Source organism: Miniopterus natalensis, chromosome 18, assembly GCF_054644295.1.
Source record: "Miniopterus natalensis isolate mMinNat1 chromosome 18, mMinNat1.hap1, whole genome shotgun sequence".
NCBI lineage: Eukaryota > Metazoa > Chordata > Mammalia > Chiroptera > Miniopteridae > Miniopterus > Miniopterus natalensis.
This window is the reverse complement of record NC_142098.1, coordinates 11,443,519-11,465,318: the sequence shown is the minus strand read 5'-3', so window position 1 is coordinate 11,465,318 and position 21,800 is coordinate 11,443,519. Positions and strand designations below refer to the sequence as shown.

General features: G+C 54.6%; 1 protein-coding gene across 2 annotated transcripts; it reads left to right on the top strand.

The window, feature by feature from the left end:
• The first annotated feature begins 58 nt into the window (after nt 1-58).
• Nucleotides 59-19,249, top strand: GRAMD1A (GRAM domain containing 1A). 2 transcript variants are annotated; one of them, XM_087827355.1, is made up of 19 exons: nt 59-128; nt 5,377-5,587; nt 5,676-5,696; nt 6,117-6,201; nt 6,337-6,440; nt 6,518-6,613; nt 7,419-7,499; nt 10,416-10,528; nt 10,670-10,820; nt 11,366-11,564; nt 12,786-12,929; nt 14,087-14,205; nt 14,281-14,423; nt 15,190-15,293; nt 15,374-15,547; nt 15,640-15,727; nt 16,896-17,003; nt 17,087-17,207; nt 18,777-19,249. In XM_087827355.1, the coding sequence occupies exons 1-19, from the start codon at nt 121-123 to the stop codon at nt 18,867-18,869; spliced, it is 2,163 nt and encodes a 720-aa protein (XP_087683481.1). In that variant the 5' UTR covers nt 59-120; the 3' UTR covers nt 18,870-19,249. The 2 variants fall into 2 exon arrangements, with proteins under 2 accessions (XP_087683481.1, XP_087683482.1); XM_087827356.1 differs by lacking the exon at nt 5,676-5,696.
• The last annotated feature ends 2,551 nt before the right edge of the window (nt 19,250-21,800 follow it).

Genomic DNA, 21,800 nt, shown 5'->3' with positions numbered 1-21,800 from the left:
TCCGTGGGGCGGCGGCCTCGGAAGGCGAGGCGGGTGTCCTGCCCGGACGCCCAGCTCGGCCCAGCCCCGCTCAGCCGGCCGGGCCCTGCCCTGCGGCTGGGCGCGCCCGCCGCCGCATCCATGTTCGAGTAAGGACCGGGCCGGGGGCCGCCCGGGCGGGCGGGGGGCGCGGCCGGAGCCAAGGGCTCGGAGCCTGTGCACGTGGGCCCGGCCTGGGTGGGGAGAGGGGCCCCGGGGTGCACACGGGGACTGAGCGCCGGCGGCGGGGAGGCTCCGGCCTGGCTGGTCGCTGCCCAGGGGCGATGCGCCAGGTTGGCGGGGCTCTCGCTGGGGGTCCGGGGCTGATTCCGCGGGGGGGCGGGCCCTGCGGGGAGGGCCCCCGCCTGGCTCGCCGCTGCTTGGGAGGCGAGGGGTGGGAGCCACGCTGACCCCCGTGTTTGGACCTGGGCTGGAGGCAGCGCAGGCTCGCAGGCCGCGGACCCTGGGGCAGGCCCGGGAGCAGCCCCCCCGGGTCTGAGCTTCTTCCCACGGTCCTGTCGGGAGTCTCGGTCGGGGTTACTGGGGGGGTAGGGGCTTCCTTATGGCCAGCAGACCGCGTGCCTGACCCCTCTGGGGTTCTCCTGCACCCTGTCTAGGCCCAGTGTTTTCGATCGTGAATTTTAGGTGTCTGGGAAGTTTGTATGCGTGTCTGTGTTCCTGGTGTGCAGGCCGCTGTGATCCTCCTTGGCTGTGTATGTGTAATTGAGCTCAAATTCCATGTGTTACTGTAAGTTCCCCGCGTGTGTCTGATTGTGACTCTGTAGTGTGTGTCTGGGGCTCAGCTTGTGTGGCTAAGACCTTCTGTCGTTGTATGTGTGCGATGTATCTCATCGCATCAGACCTGTGCTGTCAGATTGGGACTTTGGAGTGTGTGGATGTGTCTAGTTTCCCCCGGTGTAGACCAGACAGCTGTTACCTCCCTGGCTATGTATGTGTGTGTAATTTACATCTGATTCCATCTGTGGCTTCAAGTGTCACTGTAAGTTGACTGTGTGTCCAGTTGTAACTGTAACGTGTGACCATATGTGTCTGCGGCTCTGTGCTTACTCCTCTGACTATCTGAATGTGCCTATAATTTACCTCTAAACCTATTCACTCTGTGTGCAAATGTCAGTTACCTGCGAGTCCAAGTGTGGCCAGGCATGTATGACTGAGACTGTCTGCGGTTGTACCTATAACTTATCTCAGACTCCATCTTTGTGTGAAAGTTCCTTTGTGTGTCCATTTGTGACATTGTTATATAATATGTATGTGCCTGGCCTTCCACGTGTGCACCTGGGACACTCTGGGGTTTTGTGTGTGGGAAGAGCAAGAGAAAAAGCCCCCTTTCGACTCCTAGTGGGCCTGGTGCCCTCCCTCCTGGGACCTTGGGGGTACTCTTGACTCTGGACAATAACCATAACTGACATTGTTCCTGTTACGGTTTATAAAGCATGTCCCATGCTCTGTACCAATACCTGGCTGCTGTGTTATTAAGATGTGGCCACAACCCCTGGGGCTGGGTTATTCTGAGTCCTTCACTTCTCTGTGTGTGTCAGGGTTCTCTGTGCAATGGCAGCTGACATGCTAGAGCAGGCCTTTGCTTTGTCTTCCCCACCAGATGATGAGCACCTGGGAGCTGAGCTGACTCTGTGACTTAATTTCCTTAGGTAGCGCATGTGTTAGCTAGGGTCCCTGTGACTGCTCTTTCCCCCCGTGACTGTAACTGGGAATGTTTGCTTTCACCGCTTCCCAGAGATGTGCTTGTAGCTGTATGTGTGAATGTAATTTATCTGGTGGATTTCTGTGTTTCTGTAACCCCCTGCAGCTTGGTGTGTGCATGCGCATGCACGTGTGTGGTGTGTAACTTCTGGGACTTGATGGCTGTAGCATACTTGTAATGCTGTGGGTATGTGCGTAATTATGCTGGGACTCATGGCTGTGTGTGGCTGTAACATACCTGTGATACTGCTGGTGGGGGTGAGGTGTAGAGAAGACTTCTTGCAACTGTGGAGAAGTACAGTTTGCCTGTGACACTGGCTGTTGAGTTTCGCTTTTATGCACACCTGTGAATACATTTGGCCCTCTCTGGCCAGAGGGAGCTCTGGGCCTGTTTAGGCCCAGGAAGCTGGAGGCGAGGTGTCTTCAATGGCAAAACCCCATTTTCTTCTGAGTCCCCGCCCCCTTAACGGTCCTCCAGCCACTTGGGGCTCCTCCCTTCTCTCTGCTGCAGCCTGCCTGGTTGGGCAGCCTCAGGGCTGTGTCTGCCCTTGAGCACTTCCTGTTCCTCCTGCTTCGGAGCAAGATCTGGGGGCCAGGGCCCTGCCCTACTCTGTGTTAGACCTGTCCTTAGATGCCTTCCCCTGACCCAGGGCTGCGGAGACTATGACAGGTTAAGGAAGGGTCCACAGTTCAGACTAGAGGGGAAAAGATGAGGCAGGGGAGGAATGTGGTCACCTTTCCTTCAGAACCTGTCCATAGCTCACCGGTGCCCTTAGGATGAAGTCCAAATTCCTGCAGAGCCCACAGGACTTGTGGGTGGGCCTGTGCCCTCCTGTCTTCCTTCCCCAGCGCCACTGGTCCCTTCTCTCTTCAGACCTGCCTTGCTCATCCCGTCCCTGAGTTCACTGTTCCTGCCCCTTAAACAGTCTGCCCCCTCCCTTTGCCAGATCTACTTTTTATCCTCAGGGCTCAGCTCTAGAGTGCCCTGTACCCCACCCACCCACTTAGCCCTCCTTATCGCTGTGGTCCTCCAACTCAAACATGCCTCAAAGTCTCCTGGGCTCCACCCCATCTCTGATTCAGGGGGTCTGTAGTGGGTCTCAGAATCTGCATTTCTCACAACTTCCAGGTGTTGCTGGTGCTGTTGGTGACCAGTGTCAGTGAGATTATCATCCTCATTTACATGTCTCCTTACTGATTGTCTGTCCCACACACAGAACATCCGGTCCTGTGGGCAGGGATTATACTTGGTTTGCTCACTTCTGTGCGTCCAGGGCCTGGCCCATGGCAGGTAGTCAGTGTATAGTTAGAGAGTGAATGACTGTAGTTTGGGGTCAGTCAGGTTGAGGTGTCTTGTCATACCTGTCGGGGTCAGCGTAGCATCTTAGACACAGGTGTGCTGTGGCAGCGGCAGGGCCATGTGCTCTATTTCAGCATGACAGTCCGAATGACCAGACCAGAGTGCCTTCCATATGGTGGGCTGTATGTATGTATGTCTTCCTCCAGACAGCCGATTGAGGTGGATAGTTATATTCCCAGTATCCTCAAGAAGAAACCGGCACCAAAAAATCGTTCAGAAAGGTTCAGTCACTTACCCAAGGTCACACAGAGAAGTGGCCGAACAGGTCAACCAACTTCTGCCTCAGCCCTGGGAGGGTTGGGCAAGTCGTACACCTGGTTGCATCCAGGTTCTGGGCAGGACGGGGGAAGATGGAGAGATGGAGGGTCATTCATTCTGTCCACAAGAACGAGTGCTGAAGGTGCCTGCAGCTGGGAACAACCCGTTCCCCCTGGAGTGCCCTCCTAGTGGCAGGGTAAGGACAAATGCAGGAGGCCAGGTCGGGGAAGTGTGAGGGGAGAGATGGAGAGGTAGGGGGCTTGCGAGGTGAGAAGTGGTTTAAATAGACGGGAAGGAAGGTGTCTTGGAGGTGTGTCCATTGAGCAGAGACCTGAAGGAGGCGAGGGAGCCCTGCAGACATCTGGGAGGAAGGGCACTTGGGCAGAGGGAACTAGTCAAGGCAGGAGCGGGGAAGAGTGAGTGAGGGGCCATGAGCATCCAGCCCGGTGCCTGTAGCTGGAGTGAGGTGTGGTCAGGTGTGATCCCACAGAAGGGGGACAGTGTCCAGGAGGCAGGAGATGTGGAGCACGAGTCCTGAAGGATACATAAGAATTTGCTGGGCAAAGAAGAGCAAGGACAGTCTGGGCAGAGGGAAGAGCATGTGCTAAACCTTGGAGGCAAGAGAGAGAAGTTTGAGGAGCCCCGGGTGGCTGAGGAACTCCTACCTCCTCCCCAGGGGAGAGTTGAGTCCCCAGTGTTGGAGTCCTGCATGAATGAAGTAGACAAGCAGTTTGCTGCTTTGGGCCTCAGTTTCTTGCTTTGTGAAGGGGGTGTTAACAGTATCTAACGCACAGCTGTTGTGTGAGGAACAGTACAATTCATCATATGCAGAGCTCGCCATAATATTGGGTCCTGACACAAAGTCAACATGAGTGTCCCTTTCAAGTTCCCAGGCCCCACAGCCCTGTGACAGTGTGTTTATTCAGTCCTCTGAGAGCTCTGCTTGGTCTGGGGCTGTGTCCCGGACGCAGTCTCGTCCTCTGAGGCAGAAGCCACACCTAGTGGTCTCTGCAGCTCCCAGCTCTAGGCAGCGCATGGATCACTCATGCAGTCACCAGTGTGTCTTCAGAGTTTGCTGTGTGCCAGGTAGTTTTGGATGCTGGGGACACAGTGGCAACCAGGACCTCCTGAAGTTCACAGTCTGCAGCAGACAGTGAACACTGAAGAAGCGATCAGGATGAGTTGACAGAGCGAGTGGGACTGGGGGCTGCTTCAGGCTGGCCCACCAGGGGAGGAGCATTTGCGTGGAATAAGACAGCTGCTTGTGCTGGGGCTGTGGTGGGACATTCAGGGACAGAATAGAAGTGCGGAGGCCAGGATGGAGGGGGTGAGGGGGGCAACACTAGGCCTTGGGTGCCAAGGTAAGGACTTTGCTTTCAGCTGAATTGAGGTGCACCCTGGTGAGGTCTCAACCAGGAGGTTCCTGACCTGACCTTACTTGGGTTCATAGACCTCCTCTGGCTTTGTGTGGGGAGCAGACTGCAGGGGGCTACTGGTGTACAAGAGGCAGGGCATGGAGGCTGGGCCAGGGCAGGGGAAGTGTGTATATAATAGAAATAATAGAAATAGATTTTGGAGGTGGACCAGGTGGGGGACTTGCTAACAGATTAGAAATGAGGGGGAACAAGGAAGAAAATAAGATGCTTAGGTCTTTAGCTCAAGCAACTAAGTGGAAAGTGGCTGCTCAATAAGTATTTATTGTATCAATGACTAATAAGTTAATTCAAAAAGCAGATATGTTGAGAGTTCACTGTATGCCACGCTCTATTAGAAGCACTGTACATGCATTGATTCCTTTAACCCTCCAGACAACCACGTGAGGACATGTATTTCTCACCCCTGGTCCCAGATGAAGTAACCGAGGTACAGAGTTAGGGAACCTGCTCTGGGCCGTGCATCTAGGAAGTAGAGTAGAATGGATGGATCAGTGGATTGGTGGGTAGGCCTCCCAAAATAGGCCTGTCTCCACACCCTGCCTTGTTTCTCCCCATAACCCCTCCTTCTTCCTCCACCCGCAGTACCACCCCCCACTCTGGCCGGAGCACGCCAAGCAGCTCCCCATCTCTCCGGAAGCGGCTGCAGCTCTTGCCCCCAAGTCGACCCCCGCCTGAGCCAGAACCAGGCACCATGGTGGAGAAGGGATCAGATAGCTCCTCAGAGAAGGGTGGGGTACCTGGGACACCCAGCACCCAGAGCCTAGGCAGCCGGAACTTCATTCGCAATAGCAAGGTTGGTGCAGGCCTGGGAGGGGGTGGGGAGAGGGGTGGAATTTGGAGGACCCAGGGGCTTTTTCTGATTCCACTCCTTTCTCTTGCAGAAGATGCAGAGCTGGTACAGTGTAAGTGTTGGGCAGACGGACTTGCTGGAGGGGTAGGAGGGGGGGGGACAGCAGTCAAGAAGTGGATGCTGGGGTCACACCTCTGTTGCTACTTATATGCTGTGTGACCTTGAGTGAGTTGCTTAACCTCTCTGGGCCTCTCCTTGTGAAACAGCCCCAGCCTTACAAGGCTGAAGGTCACTAAGTCAATGATGATGGTGAGTATGTGACATAGAGCCTGGCTTATGTAGAAATCAGTAAATGGGAGCTCTCGTCATGGTTACTCTCGTGTTACTGGCAGTGGAAGCCAGAGTGAGCTTGACTTGAAGCCTCAGAGAGCCTGTCTGGAGCCAAAGAGACTGAGGGGCTTCTGGGAGCACAGTGGGGCAGAACTAGGGGTATGAACCCCATCTGGGTTCACACCTCTCAAACTTTCCCCAGATGCTGAGCCCCACGTACAAGCAGCGGAATGAGGACTTCCGGAAACTGTTCAGCAAACTCCCTGAAGCTGAACGCCTCATTGTGGGTGAGTCCTGGTGCCCACCCAGTCCCGGACCCGACCCCAAGCTCCCAGCTCTGCCCTCCCGACCCTCCCCGCCTGGGTGCGGCCAGGCCAGCCGTGTGACTCGGGTGTCTGCCGTCTCTCCCCCGGCCGCCTCAGATTACTCCTGTGCCTTGCAGCGCGAGATCCTCCTCCAGGGCCGCCTCTATCTCTCTGAGAACTGGATCTGCTTCTACAGCAACATCTTCCGCTGGGAGACAACAGTGAGCCCACACAGGGACGGGGAGGGGCCTCGGGGCAGGGAGGGCTCTCGCCCCTTCTGACCTGCCTGTCCTTCTAGATTTCCATCCAGTTGAAGGAGGTGACATGTCTGAAGAAGGAGAAGACAGCCAAGCTGATCCCCAATGCCATCCAGATCTGCACAGAGAGTGAGAAGGTGAGAGAGGATCTGTGGCAAGGCCATGTGCTCACTGATCTTAGCTGGCTCCCCTCCCCCAGGCCCTGTTTTCTCTGTCCCCTGATCTGCTCTCAGTCTGTGGCTTTCCCTTTGCCCTCCTTGCCCCAGCCCAGGCTCCTGTCATCTCTAACCTGGATCTCAGCACCAGCCTCCTGCTTTCTCAGTCCCTGCAGTCCTTCCCCTCACACAGCTGCTCTGAGTCAGGATTAATAGTAAAATCCTTCCCTCCCACGTATCAACAACTCAGATGTCTCCTCTCCTTGGAAGCCTTCCCTGACGCTCCATTTTGTCCTCATGACACTGCCTTGTGGTTCCATGATGGCTGCCTCTCACCAATGGCCCAGACAGGAAAGGAGAAAGGAAGGTGGCCGGGACACACACACAAACACACAGACGCACACACACAGCACTCCACAGCACAATTACCTTTGTGTTTTAGTGGCCAAAAAAAGATCAGCTGACCACCCTAGTGGGCAAAGGAGTCTGGGAAAGTATCCTGGGCTTCTCCCCCTCACAGTCCAATCACTCTGGACTGACCCATCTGGAGATGTGCCTGTCTTCTGTCCCAGACTGTGAGCTCTGGGGGCAGGGCCAGGGGACAGGCCCAGGGGCCATCTCCTCATCACAGTGACTCCAGCGTCCAGCACCGGGTTTTGCACAGGAAAAGCATTCTGTAGAATGATTGGATGGATGTCCATCAGGATGGAGATCAGAACAGAACTGGATGGGATGGAGCTTCCCTTCCATCTTCCCGTGTCTCCCACACCCCATATCTCTCCTGCAGCATTTTTTCACCTCCTTCGGAGCCCGGGACCGCTGCTTCCTGCTCATCTTCCGCCTCTGGCAAAATGCGCTGCTTGAAAAGGTGGGCCTGGGTGTGGCCTGGGCTGGGCGCTTAGGGCGAGGCCGGGGGACCATGGGGCCAGAGGGGCCAGAACTGCAGCACCGCCCAGCTCGGCAGCTTCCTCCATGGGCCTATGAGGGGCCACCGTGGGCTCTAGCGCCACACCCTGCCCATTAGAAAAGTGTGTCCATGGCCCTTTATTCACCGTAAGGTTTTTGTACCTGTGGCAGCAAAATCGGATCTGAGCTAGTAACATCGTTACTGTCTTGTATGTCACCACTGTGTAATAGAACCTTCTGTCCAGTAGTGTAGCCACTGGCCACATGTGCCTATTGAACTCTTGGAAAGTAGCTAGGATGATTGAGGATCTGCGCTTTTACTTTAATATTAATTAAACGTAAGTGGTCATGCGTGCCTCTTGCCTAGCATAGGCCTATATCTCACTATGACTGTTATGTGCTTCAGGACAAAAAATTATTAATGTGCATAACTGGGGTCAATCTTAGATGTGATCAATATAAAGTTATAGCACCCAGTGTAGAATCTACCAGTGATTCTCAAACTTTATAGTTTCAGGAACCCTTTACACTCCTTAAAATAATTGTAGACTCCAAAGAGCATTTGCGTAAGTGGGTGAAATCTATCGATATTTACTGTATTAGAAATTGAAACGGGGACGTTTTTAAGCACGAGAATACATAAGCACACATTGCATTAGCCACCAGAACAATGACAGCATCCCCTGTCAGAGCCTCTGGAAAACTCTGCTGTATACTCATGAGAGAAAAGAAGTGAAAACTGCTAGTAATACATGTCATACTTATGAAAATAATTTTGACCTCATGGACCCCCTAAAAGGGTCTAGGGGACCCCCAGAAATCTTTGGACCACACTTTGAGAACCTCCGGCATACACTGTGCTGGATATTAAATATAATACAGTTATTATCATTGGTGCTATGTTATAGCATACAGTATTGACACTATATTATCCCTCTTAAATCCCAGATTTTAATTTTGAATAGTGCCTTGCCTCAAAGGTTTTGATTTAGGGATTTTAGACTTACTTGCTACATTCTGATAGTCCACTGAGTGCTAGCCGAGCGGTCTTTCGTGGAATGCCCACTGTGGTTGCATGGGTTTATGGAGGATGCATTTGTCCACAAGGGACAGCAGTGCCAACCAAACAATGGTTTAAGCACACAGATACTGAATTATTTCATAAGGTAATAATAGCTAACTCTTATGGTGCCACTAAATGCCAGGCACTGATCGGAGCATTACATGAATTAACTCATCTCGTTTGCACAACCACCCTATGAGGCAGTATGGTTATTATCTTTATTTCACCAATGAGGCACGGAGGGATAGACTTGCCCCTGGTCACATGGGCTTTTATGTGGCAGAGCTGGGTTCTGAACAATTGCAGTCAGGTTCCGGACTCCACTCGGCTACTGCTGCTCATGTAATGAGAAGTCTGGAGGCAGGTGGTCCGGGCTGGGTTTGAAGGCTTCTCTGTGTCAAGGTCCCAAGCTCTTGTCCATTTTTCACACTCTCACCCTCTGCATATTAATGTTTTGTTCACATGCTTGTTGCCTCATGGTTACAAGGTGGGTGCTCCAGCTCCAGGCATCATGCCCTCATGTTAGTGTCCCAAACATGAAGGAGGAAAGGGGTGGATAGAAAGTGGAATTTTCTTTATCAGGGAGTAAAAGCCTCCTTTCGCAGATTTTCCTTTGTATTTCTTTGGCTAGAACTGAATCATATGACTGCCTTTGGTTGCAAAGGAAGTTGGGTTTGTGGCAAAGGAAAGATGAACTGGTTGGAGAAGATTTTCACCCCAAACAAATCAGAGTTCTGCTGGCAGAGAGGGAGGGTGGCTAGATGTTGGGTTGGCATGGCTCATTGCTGCTGCTGGACTCTAGCACCTCAAAAGCCCAGACCCGCTCCTCCGGCAGTGCTGTGCCCACATCCTAATGGCTCCAGCTATCGCCATTAGGGGCAAGAGTGCTGGGGCAGGAGCCCGAGAGAGGGCACAGTTCAGCATCAAAATCTGCAAGAAGGGTTGGGGCAGAGGAGGGTTCAGATCTTAGGCCCTGAAACTAGATTGGCAGGGTTGGAGTTCCAGCCCATGAATCAGTCGCTGAGGGACCTGAGTAAGTCACTAAACCCCATCTGTCAGATGGGGACTGTCCCTACTTCATAGCAGCCAGAGTTGGGCTCAGAATAAGTGCTCAGCAGTGTCATTTCTTATGAGGCAGGTTGTTCAGTGGTTAGCTCCAGGGTGCTAGATCAGCCCCTGGGACCACATCTTAGCACTGCCACTTGGGCACCTCTGTGCCTCAGTGTCATTGTCTTAAAACGACAATAAGAACACCGACTTTACAGAATTAGAGTAAGTTAGCTCATGTGAAGGCATTGGAATGGCTCACATATGGTAACAACTCAGTGAGTGAGTGCTGCTGCTGCTGTTACTATTACTGTCATTATTACTGTTTTATCATTGTCATTTACCCCTTGTGGCCATGGGTAGCTGAAACACCAGGGCTCTGAGGACCCTAGAGAAGTGGATGGGGGCAGGACAGCATGGGGGGTGGGAGCAGAGGTCCTGGAGGCTGGCTGGGTTTGAATCCCTGAGTTGCCTCTGGTCACTTATGTGACATCATGCACATGACTTCTCCTCCCTGGGCCTTGTATTCTCTGTAAAACTGGGACAGTTAACCTGTAGCTGTGTGAGTATTGTCAAAACCTGAGGGGAAAGTCCTGCCCTTACTGGCTCCTCCCTACTGGGCCCTCAGGGGGTGTGAGGTCTGGGACAGGAGACCATGCTGCCCCATGTGGGCACTGGGGGAACTGCTGAGGCTGGTGGGGGGCGGACGGAAAGGGCTCTGGCCTGGGCCAGGTGGAGGCCAACTCCACCCCCGCCCTGCCCGCCCAGACGCTGAGTCCCCGCGAGCTCTGGAACCTGGTGCATCAGTGCTACGGCTCGGAGCTGGGCCTCACCAGCGAAGATGAGGACTACGTCTGCCCCTTGCAGCTGAACGGCCTGGGGTGAGTCAGGTTGGCAGCTGCTTCCTGGGTTAGGGGAGACAGGAGGGGCTGCGTGCAGAGCTTCTGGACTTCTGGGTGGACTGAGGTTGGTATATGGGGTCTCAAGGATACAGTGATCCCACACCCTCCCTTTCACTGCAGGAGCCCCAAGGAAGTAGGAGATGTGATTGCCCTGAGCGACATCACCCCCTCTGGGGCAGCCGACCACAGCCAGGAGCCAAGCCCAGTGGGTCTACGCCGTGGCCGCATCACCCCCAACCTTTCCCGAGCCAGCAGCGATGCAGACCATGGGGTAAGCAGGAGGGTGGAGGAGAGAGGAGGGTGCTGAGAGGAAGAGACAGGGAAGGGCTAGGGGTGGTTTCGGGGAGAGGGACAGATTGGGGCAGGATGGATGGTCAGAGGGACAGAGAAGAGGTGGATGGGAGGGGTAAGGGAGTAGCTGGGAGGGTAGAATGGAGCTGGGGAGATGGGCGAGGAAAATAGGCACAGGCAGAAATGAGAGAGACAGGCAAAGGGGAGACAGACAGATGGAAAGAGTGGGAGACAGAAGAGGCAAGAGAGGGATGGATGGATGAGGTAGGATATAGGCAAGACATGGACAGGACAGACAGGTGGATAGGACAGGCATCCAAGACAGGCCTGGAAGGGGCCGAGAGGAGCCCTCATCTGGGTGGCCCTAGGGCCTCTTTAAGCTCAGCTGTAAGCACTTCATATACATGCGACTTCCCAGCATTGGTTTTCTTACAGTCTTGAATTCTTCTGGGTGATGTGGGCACACAGGAGGCCCTCAGGCTGGGGTGGAGGTGGGAGAAGACTGGATTAAGCCATTCTCTGCAGGCAGAGGAGGACAAGGAGGAGCAGCCAGACAGACAGCCAGACGCCTCTTCCAGCCAGACAGTTACTCCAGTGGCTGAACCCCCGAGCACAGAGCCCACCCCACCTGATGGGCCCACTTCCCTGGGCCCCTTGGACCTGCTGCCCAGTGAGGAGCTGTTGACGGACACGAGTAACTCCTCTTCGTCCACGGGCGAGGAAGGTAAGGCAGGGGGCCTGGGTCATCTGCTTCAGTTGCACGTGACAGACCTTACTTAGACTGGTGCAAGCAAGGGCTTTGCTAGCTCAGTGGACTGAAAAATCCAGGGAGTGGGCAGGTAAGGCATTCAAATGGTGTCGTTAGACACCTGTCTATCCTCAGGTCTGCTTTAAAGGTAGCAGGGCAGTGTGGGTAGGAGCACGGACTCTGAAGCCAGATTGCTAGGGTTCAAATTCTGGCCACACTGGTTCCTAGCTATGTAACCTGGGCAATTATTTGACCTCTGTGAGCCTCATTTCCCTCATCTGAAAGATGGGATTAGCAATAATAATATCCACTTCAGAAAGTTGTTAAGAGAATTAAATGAGTTGATACAAATAAAGTGCTTGTGCCAATTAGTAAGTATTGGCTATTACTATTTCCATCATCATCATCATCATCATTTCCATTTCTCTGTGCCAACTTCATTCTCAGGTAGCTTCTCTTTTTTTTTTCTTTTTTAAACATATCTGTATTGATTTCAGAGAGAGGAAAGGAGAGGGAAAGAGAGAGATAGAAACATCAATGATGAGAGAGTCATTGATCGGCCATGTCCTGCACACCCCCAACTGGGGATCGAGCCCGCATGTGCCTTGACGGGGAATCGAACCCCGATCACCTGGATCCTAGGTCTATGCTCAACCACTGAGCCACACCCGTCCGGGCTCAGGTAGCTTCTCTTGTGGGAGCAGACAGAGCCCCTGCCCTGCTCCAGAGAAGCTAGCTGAGAGAAAAGATGCTTTTCCCAGTGGCTGTATTAAAAGCTCTAGGGTTGGCTCTGAGTGGAGAGCGGGCCGACTCCTGAACCGATCACTGTGACTGCCTGGGGTCACACACACCCCTGAACCAATCACCGTGGCCAAAAGCCACAGGCCAATGAGCCGTGATTACTGGGAATGTAGTTGGCTGGGCCTAGGTGATTGCTCCACCTTGAACCAATTATAGTGGCTCTGATTGTCTGGGCCTGGGGCACGTGACACCCTAAAGCTGTCCCTGGGGCACGGCACAGGAGGCCGAGTAGTGTGTTGTGTCACAGTGTCCACCTCGGTCTAGGAGGCTAGGTCTGCCTATCCACCCCACAAGGCCAGGAGTGGGGAGAAGTAGTCACCAGAGGGAAACTGAGGAACTGCTCTGAGGAAGGAAAAGCACAGGTGGCCTCATTTACTGCCCTTCTGTGTCACCCAGCGGACCTGGCTGCTCTGCTTCCCGACCTCTCTGGCCGTCTCCTCATCAATTCTGTCTTCCACGTGGGCGCTGAGCGACTCCAGCAGATGCTCTTCTCGGACTCACCCTTCCTGCAGGGCTTCCTGGAGCAGTGCAAGTTCACAGGTCGGGGAGCTGAGGTTCCCCAGGCATAGGGGAAGGGTGGAGAGGACAAGCCCAGAGACATGCAGACACTGCTTTGCAGATTAGGTGTGGCAGAGTGCGGGGGTTTAAAAGTGGCATCCATGAGACCAGAGTGGGCACCCTCTTACTAGCAGAGTTCCAGCCTCTCTGTGCCTCAGTTTCTTCTTCTGCATAATAGAGGTATGATAACAGTGCCTGCCTTATTAGGGTCTCAGGAGAAGTAAATGAGTTAATACGAGAAAAGGGCCTAGAACAGTAGTCTACTGTACACATTCCATAAATATGACATAATGATCATACATTTAGTGCCCACTCTGCAGGGACTAGGACAGATGTACCCAGAATCTAGTGAAAACGAAAGGAAATAGATTCTCACACAAATAAGGGTGAGGGGCAGAGGGGCAGCTGTGACCTGAGAGGCATCAGGAAAGGCTGCTGGCAGGCTGTGAAATTGAAACTAAGGCCTGAAGGAGGAACTTTTCCAGGGAAAGAGGAGGAGGTGGGGGAGAGGGACCCAGGAGGCCAGCAGTATACCTGCATAGGCCCTGAGGCTGGAGGCAGGCACTGTGAGAAGTGCCTCAAGCCTGGGCCCCTGTGGCCAGGTGTGGAAAGCGAAAGCCACCAGCAGGTGAAGTACAAGGGTTGACCAAGGGACTTCCTGAGCAGAGGAGCTCAGGAGTCAGATGGGGGAGGTAGTGTCCAGGCTGAGGGCTCTGGGCAGAGCCTGGAGGACAATTGGACCACCCCTGAGATAGGGCCCCAGAGGACAGGCAGGTTTGAAGAGATGCTGACACCAGTGTGGGGCCCAGTGGGTGTGAGGGGTCCAGGGGACTTGCAGGAGAAGGTGTTCAGGAGGTCACAGGATCCTAGGTCTCTGAGGCTCAGGGGAGAAGCCAGGACTGGTACTGAGAGGGAAATAGGCTGCAAGAATGGATGACATGGCCCCCAGGGGAAGTGTGAAGCGTAGGGAGGGGAAAGGTTCCAGCTGTCATGAATGTCTTAGGTGTTAGGTATCACGGGGAGGGTGGGGTAGGCACTAAGGTGGGGGTGTGGAGAAAGGGATGTTTGGAGGCAAGGTCTGCAGCCTGTGGGCAGAGGGCTGGAGAATGGTCTCCTCACTCTGCTCTTCCCTGCCCCAGATGTGACCTTGAGCCCCTGGAGTGGGGACAGCAAGTGCCATCAGCGCCGAGTGCTGACCTACACCATTCCCATCAGCAACCCGTTGGGTCCCAAGAGTGCATCCGTGGTAGAGACACAGGTGAGCCAGGCAGGGTGGCCAGCTGGGTGGGGTGGCCAGGTGGGGCAGCCCTGACTCCCTCCCTCGTCCCTGCAGACACTGTTCCGGCGTGGTCCACAGGCGGGCGGGTGCGTGGTGGACTCGGAGGTGCTGACACACGGCATCCCTTACCAGGACTACTTTTACACTGCCCACCGCTACTGCATCCTGGGCCTTGCCCGGAACAAGGCCCGTCTCCGGTGAGCAGCTGCCTCCACCTGATGCCCTGCTGGTCCCAGGGCCTCTGCCCCACTCTCCCCAGCCAAAGTCAGCAGCAGAGTGTTGGTTGCTACCCTGACAGGCATGCAGGAGTGTTGGTCCCTAAGGGGCCAAGAACACCGAGAGGTGTTTGGCCTGAGCCTTTGGACGGGTGGGGAACGTCCGGCCCATGGGCCGTATAGCATTTGGTCCAGCACTGCCAAGGCAACTACAGGTGGGACTTGAAATTCAATAAATCTAGGAGCTTTTTTCATAGCTAATTTTTAAGTTGATAATTTTGTATGGCCTTCGAATGATGTTATAAACAGCCAAATGGCCCTTGGCAGAAAAAGGTTCTCCACCCCTGCTCTAGAAGGATGGAGCTTCCATTGACCAGGATGGGGGAGATGGGGAGAGGTAGATTTGCGGGAAGATCAGGAGCTCAGTTGGGAATGTGTCAAGCTATCTTAGACCCCCACGTGGAGTTGCATGCAGCTGCAAGATGGAAAGGTTCAGGGCTGAGATGTGTATTAAGCCTCAGTTTGGGTGGGCAGTGCCCAGGCAGCACAGAGAAGGGGCTGTGGTTGACTGGCCAGCACTTCTGGTGAGCGGGGATCACAGGGAAGCCACAGGTGGGTGGGTGCAGTGCGTCTGTTTTATCTGTGGGTGCACGGGGCCCTCTCTGAATTGGGGGGAAGTATCCCCTGGGGATGGGGCAGCAAGTCTGGAGTCAGACCCTGACTCCCTTACCTCAAACCCCAACCCCAGAGTGTCCTCTGAGATCCGCTACCGGAAGCAGCCCTGGAGCCTCGTGAAGTCTCTCATTGAAAAGAACTCGTGGAGCGGCATTGAAGATTATTTCCACCACCTGGGTAGGGGCAGAGTCACCAGGGCAGGATGGGGTCATGGCCTGGCTGGGCTCAGACCTGCAGGACCCTCTCTGTGTCCGCAGAGCGAGAGCTTGCCAAGGCCGAGAAGCTGTCCCTGGAGGAAGGCGGGAAGGACGCCCGGGGATTGCTGTCAGGCCTGCGGAGGCGGAAGCGGCCCCTGAGCTGGAGGGGTCATGGTGATGGGCCCCAGCACCCAGACCCTGACCCTTGCACCCGGGCTGGCATGCACACCTCAGGTTCGTCCCTCAGGCCTGGGCAGGGCAGGCGGAGGAGCAGGGCCCAGTTCCGGTGGGCTAGATGAGTCTCTGACTGAGTTGCTGTCCCACAGGCTCCCTCAGCTCCCGCTTCTCAGAACCATCCGTGGACCAGGTCCCCGGGACAGGCATCCCCAGCGCCCTGGTGCTCATCAGCGTTGTGTGAGTAAAGAGGCCATGCTTTGGGGTCAGACAGGCCTGGATCTGCATCTTAGCTGTGTGACCTTGGGCAAGTGCTTGACCTCACGGGCCTCAGCTTAAGTGGGAGTGTGGTCTCACCTCATAGCAAGAATTAAAGGAGCTGATGTCTGGGATGTGCCCAAAGTCTTCCTGCTGGGAAAGGGATACCCTGGGACTCTGGGAGGTTAGAGGGACCTAACCTCACCCAGGGGGCAGGAAGGGCTTTCTGGAGGAGCAGATATCCAAATGAGGCAAAATTAGGTGAACCAGGAGAGGTATGCAAAAGAAGCAGTTATACTTACTTCATTCATGTTTTCTGTGCCTAACCCTGAGCTGAGTGATGCTGGGGACACAGTAGTTACCAACAGCTCTGGGGGGAGACAGTCCTGGCACCAGACCAAAGTGAAGGGGGAGGCACAGGCAGAGGGGATGGGGACAGGGCCTGGATAGGGAAGCCTTGGGAGGCCAATGAAGGCTTTCTCCAGGCAGGACATGTGGGCAGTTAGGCAGTTAGGGAAGGTTTCCTGGGAAAGCAGAAGACTCCAGAGCTGAGACCCCAGAGAGCTAGGCAGGGAGACCCACATGCACAAAGGCCTGGAGGTGTGGAGGGGCAGACACAGGACACAGGAAATGGAGGTGAGAGCCATGCTGCCAGCAGGCCCTAGGGGGTGCGAGATCGCCGCGCACTCAGCCTCCGGGGCCAGCCTCAGTTGCCCAGCAGCAGCAGTCCAGTAAAAGGCTCTGTGGCGTGCTCTGCTGGGAGCTGGGGTAGAGGGGTGGGCGTGGGCGGGATGGGCCACGCAGCTCTCATCTCTGTCTCCTCCTCGCTGCCTCCTCAGGATCTGTGTGAGGTAGGGTCCTGCATCCTGCACCGCCCCTCACCTCGTGTCTCCCCCTGGCTGCAGCCCCTTCTCTGTTCTGCATCCTCGGCTCTCACAGCGAGGTTGTTTGCATGGCAGTTAAGGGTGCGGGCATCCGGCAGGCCTGGGTTTGAATGCTGACTTTGCTGCTGATGGACTGTGTGACCCTAGGCGTGTCTCTCCCCTTCTCCGAGTCTTTGTTTCTTCCTCCGAGGAGGGGGGAGTCGTGGTGTCCCTTCAGGTATTGGTGGTGTGCGTGCTGACCCCTGACCTCTGCCCCCTGCCCCCAGCCTCATCGTCCTCATCGCCCTCAATGTCCTTCTCTTCTACCGCCTCTGGTCCCTGGAGAGGACGGCCCACACCTTCGAGTCCTGGCACAGTCTGGCCCTGGCCAAGGAGTGAGTGTGTCCCCTGAGGGGGCTGGGAGCTTGGGCAGGTGGGGGGAGGCCAAGGCTCCACTCAGGCCCTGCACCCCCCACAGCAAGTTTCCCCAGACGGCTGCAGAGTGGGCGGAGGTCCTGGCCCTGCAGAAGCAGTTCCACAGCGTCGAGATACACAAGTGGAGGCAGATCCTACGGGCCTCGGTGGAGCTCCTGGACGAGGTGCGGCCCAGGGCTGTGGGACCCTGCACTCGAACCCCAAGACACTCTGTAAAACGAGGAAGCTGTCCATAGTCCCCCACCTTCCAGGGTTGCCAGAAAAATCAGCAGAATGGAAAAAAGAGTTTATTGGCTCTCATCCTGGGTCTAGCCACTCAGTGACAGTAAGAATTGGTCTCTGGTACCGTATCCTGACTCTGCCCACCCCCAGGGTTCGCGTAGTTTTGGGCATCCTCCCCCCCCAGGATGGCCAAGGTGGTACCTGCACTCTAGGCTGACATCCAAAGTAAAGTGCTCACTGTCACTGGCTGCTGGGGTCACATGTCCACCCTGAACCAATCCTAGTGGCCAGTGCTAGGCCAGGCTTGGTCCCCTAGTCCTTCCCCACTTGGGGTGACTAAGGGATCACATAAGGGTGGGAGAGAAGATACTGGGGTCTCACCTCTAGAAGGGGTTGTCTCCCCCCCCACCCCGTAGCATCTATTCAGAAGGCCAGGTTCAGATGCTGGTGCGTGACCTTGTGCAGGTGACTTGGGGCCTTGGCTTCCTCCTCTGTCAATGGGATAGTAACTGACGTTGCCTCAAAGACTGTTATGAGGAGTAAATGAGTTCACATTGGGATAGTGCCAAGCTCATAGTAAACACGTTATGTGTGTTTGCTGTTAGTAGTGCAAGCCCAGTGCCAGGCACACAGCAGGTGCACAATAAGTGTGCTAGGTCAACACAAATTTCAGACACCTGGGCTAGGTGCCTAATGTGGAGAGCGGGTGTGGGAAGCTGAGGAGCAGCTGGCATTAGCTGGGTGCCCAAAGGTATCAGCGTAAGTTGGTGGGTGACAGTGAAAATCGTGTCTGGTCACTGTGGGTCATAATGCCGAGGCTTCCCTCAGCGCCCTCATGGCATCCTGAAGTCATGCTCTGCCAGAGATGCTCACTCTGGGAAGGGCCATGCAGGACAGGTAGAGGGGTTTGAAGCTCAGAGCGAGGGAGAGCGGTGCCTCTCCATCCTGAGTTAAATTCTCATTATTTCCTCTCAAATTGCCATGGGCACAGAGTTGATTTCTCAAGTGAATGCTGACAGCAGGCGCTGGTCAAGCTGGGCTGTTCTAATTGCCAAAATGACCATCTGCTTTGTTTCTCAGGCCATCCTGTGAGGGGGACGCTCTTGCCCCCCATGTGACAGATAGGGATGCTGAGGTATGAGGCCATCAAATGAGCCCAAGGTGGCACAGTGGGGAATGACCTGTGTGCCAGGTCCTAGGTGGTCACCCATTAGATCCCTGAAATAACCTGGTGAAGCAGGTATGTTACTGACCCATCTTTCAGCTGAGGAACTTGGGATGGCAGGGGGCTTGCCCAAGGTTTTTCAGTAAGTAGCAGAGGCTGGACTTGAACCCAAGCCACCCTGGCCTCTTCCATCTGCTGCCTGTAAGAAGTTAAATGGTACAGTATGGCTTCGCTCGTGTAACACAGTGACCCTGGCAGGGGATATGGCCTCTCTGGACCTTCCTCAGTTCCTCAGCTGCAGGATGGGGGTGGCATCACCCGTCCCAGCGCTCACCTCTTCCTCCAGATGAAGTTCTCGCTGGAGAAGCTGCATCAAGGCATCACTGTTCCAGACCCTCCCTTCGACTCCCAGCCACGGCCTGACGACAGCTTCTCCTGAGGACACCAGGCCACACAGTCGCCCCCGCAAATGGACAGATGGACACAGAACCTTGGTGACCACTGCTGGCACGGTGTGAGCACCGGGAACCTCCCGCCCACCCATCCCAGTGGCCCAACCAGGGGCCAACAGACATGGGGACCACAGAACCGAGATGCACTTTAGACCAGCGTGTGTGAGTCCAGATGCCATCGCCTGCCCAGCCAGGGAGCTGGCCTGGCCTTCAGCTGGCCCCTCTGCTAACTTATTTTGCCCTCTAGGGTTGAAGGGGCACCTCCTGGGGTGCATGATTCCCTCAGCTCTGGGTTTAATGTATTATATTTATTTGGGCTGACAGAGCCCCAATAAAGGGTTGGAAATGGCTGTGGCTGTCCCTATGGGGCCTGGGAAATGGGAGGGAGCCTCCTGTTGCACTCAGATCCCATGTGGCAGGGAGGGGTGATCTGTCCATTTTCTGGGACCATTGTCACTGACATGACCTGGAATTCCCTACCATCTCACACAAGCTTTGCATCATCAGGGTCCAGTGCAGGGGCTCCAAGGACAGACTAATCCCTGGTGGCCTAGGTTCAAATCCTACCTCTGATACTTAAGCAGGCATGTAACCTGGAGCCAGTCAGCCTCTCTCTGCTTTAGTTTCCTCTTCTGTTCAATGGGCATAAGAATATCCCCAGTCTCCCAGGTTGGTTAGAAGTGAGTCATTCTCAAACTTAAGCTACAGACATGGATCAGAATCTTAAGATCAGAATCTCCTGGAGGGCAGATTGCCAGACCCACTGGCAAAGTGTGATTCAGCAGGTCCAGGGGGGCTGGCAGCCTGTGTTTTCAGCAAGTTCCCAGGTGATGCTGCTGACATTTGTTAGGGGATCCCACTTTGAGAACCGCTTTATGAGGATGCAAGGAGTTAATAAATGTGGCCACTCGGTATTCAGTAACATTACTCATTGCAGAAAAATTTAAGGGAAGAAAAGTAACTCATGTAGTGAGCACCAAGTACATACCAGGGTAAGTGCCATGGTCTGATGATTTAATTCTCACATTGGCTCTATGAGATGGAGACAAATAGTTACATGCCTGAGGCCCTTCAGTAGGGAGGCAAGGACTGTAGTAGGCCTGGCTCTTGGTGGCGCCGCATTTAGATGCAAGGTCCTAACCCCTTCAGGACCCCACAACAGCCTAGCCAGGTATGGCTATCTGGACCCCTGTCTTACTGATGAAGAAATGGGCTTAGAGGCATAGTCTCTGGTCCAGGTAAAATCTAAATCTGTCCACTCAAACCCTGTGCTGGTTCCAGAGTGATTGAGAGAGAGAGACCTTCAATATGTCACTGAGGCTGTAAGAATCTGTAATTAATGGCTTGGGGCAGAGGACTGGAGGAGGGATGGGATAGAGGCAGGATGGACCACGGGTAGGGAAGAGCAGAGCCAGCCTCGCCTATCCTCTAGCTACGTGATCCTGGCAAGTTACCCACGCAGCCTGTTTCGCACACCTGTAAAGTGGGCATAGTGTTAATGCCCACATTGTAAGAAGAATTAGATGAGCTAATGTTAGTAAAGTGCATAGAGGAGCACCAAGCCCATAACAGGTGCTCCAGGAACATCTGTCAGTAGGTGCCCCTGTTTAGTGCCTAAGGCCTGTCCTCTGCCTACCACCCCTGCCAGAGGGAGGACTTAGAAAGGCAAGAAGGTTATTTTCTGTAGGGGAATTTCACAACCCAGGAAGTAATTGCTAGCACAGAGGCCCAGACCACAAACATGTCTGGTGTCCCTGGCTTCCTGTCCCTCTGCCCCAGGACTGACCGGCACGTACCTGGGTTCCTCTTGTCCAGCAGAGCTAGGCCACTGGGTTTCTGGAAACTCACCCCACCCAGAACTGGTGGCCAGAACCTGAACAGTGACCCCCAATCAGAAGTCTTACCCACACCAGGGTCTGAAAGCCCAGAGCCCCACCCCATTTTCCATTTGCCAGAACCTACTGATAAGACTGGCCCCCTGCCATCACCACAGGATTCCAGATCTACCTGAGGCCAGGGGCATGACTCTCAGTGAGGAAGTGATGCAGCCTCAGTTTCCTCTGAAATGGGGAGAATAGAACTTGCTGCACGTTTAGGATTCAGCATTATCACAAGGGCTCTAGCATCGGCATTCATTTGACAAATATTTATCGAGCACCTACAATGTGCCAGGCACAGTTCAGGATGCTGGTGCACAGGGCAATGTCCTCACTCTGGGGGGGGGTATATTTTCCAGGGTTGGAGGGACAGGCAGTGAGCAGAGGAACTATATAAAGGAAGAGTATAATGTCTGGTGACAACTGCTGTGGGGAAAACACAAAACAAGTAAAGGAGGTCAAGTAAGGGGTGGGGGAGGCAGTTTCCCTGAAATGGACAGAAGACCTGACAAAGATGACATCGAAGCCAAGAGCTGCAGGATGAGCTGGAGTGAGCCTTTTGGTTACTTGGGAGAAGCACGGTCCAGGCAGAGGGAAGAGCAAAGGGCAAAGGCCCTGAGGCGGAAATGAGCTCGGTGTGTTGGGAACAGCGGGGACCTGGGCTGCCAGCTCTGGGTGGGGAGAGAGGAATAGAACATGATGTCAGAGACAAAGGAGGGGGCATCCTCCTGAAAGATAGCTCCCCAACCCCCCAGGGCAGCCTCTGGTGTGGATCCAGGCTGTCCCTCCTGTTTGGCAAGGGTCTGGAATATTATAGGTAGCCCTAGCCTGACACCTCCCCATGCCCACTTGGGTTCCCACACGGTGACCTCCAGGCCTGATGCCAGGGATCTGAGAGAGAGGTCCCTTGGAGGTCCCAGCAAAACCCTCTCCCTCCCAGGAGGATGATCCCTATAATTTGAATTCTGAAGCCCTGCCCCCAAACCGCCCTCTCAGCCCCCTTGTGATTCTGGGGCTATACCTTTCCCAGACTCCGACGTT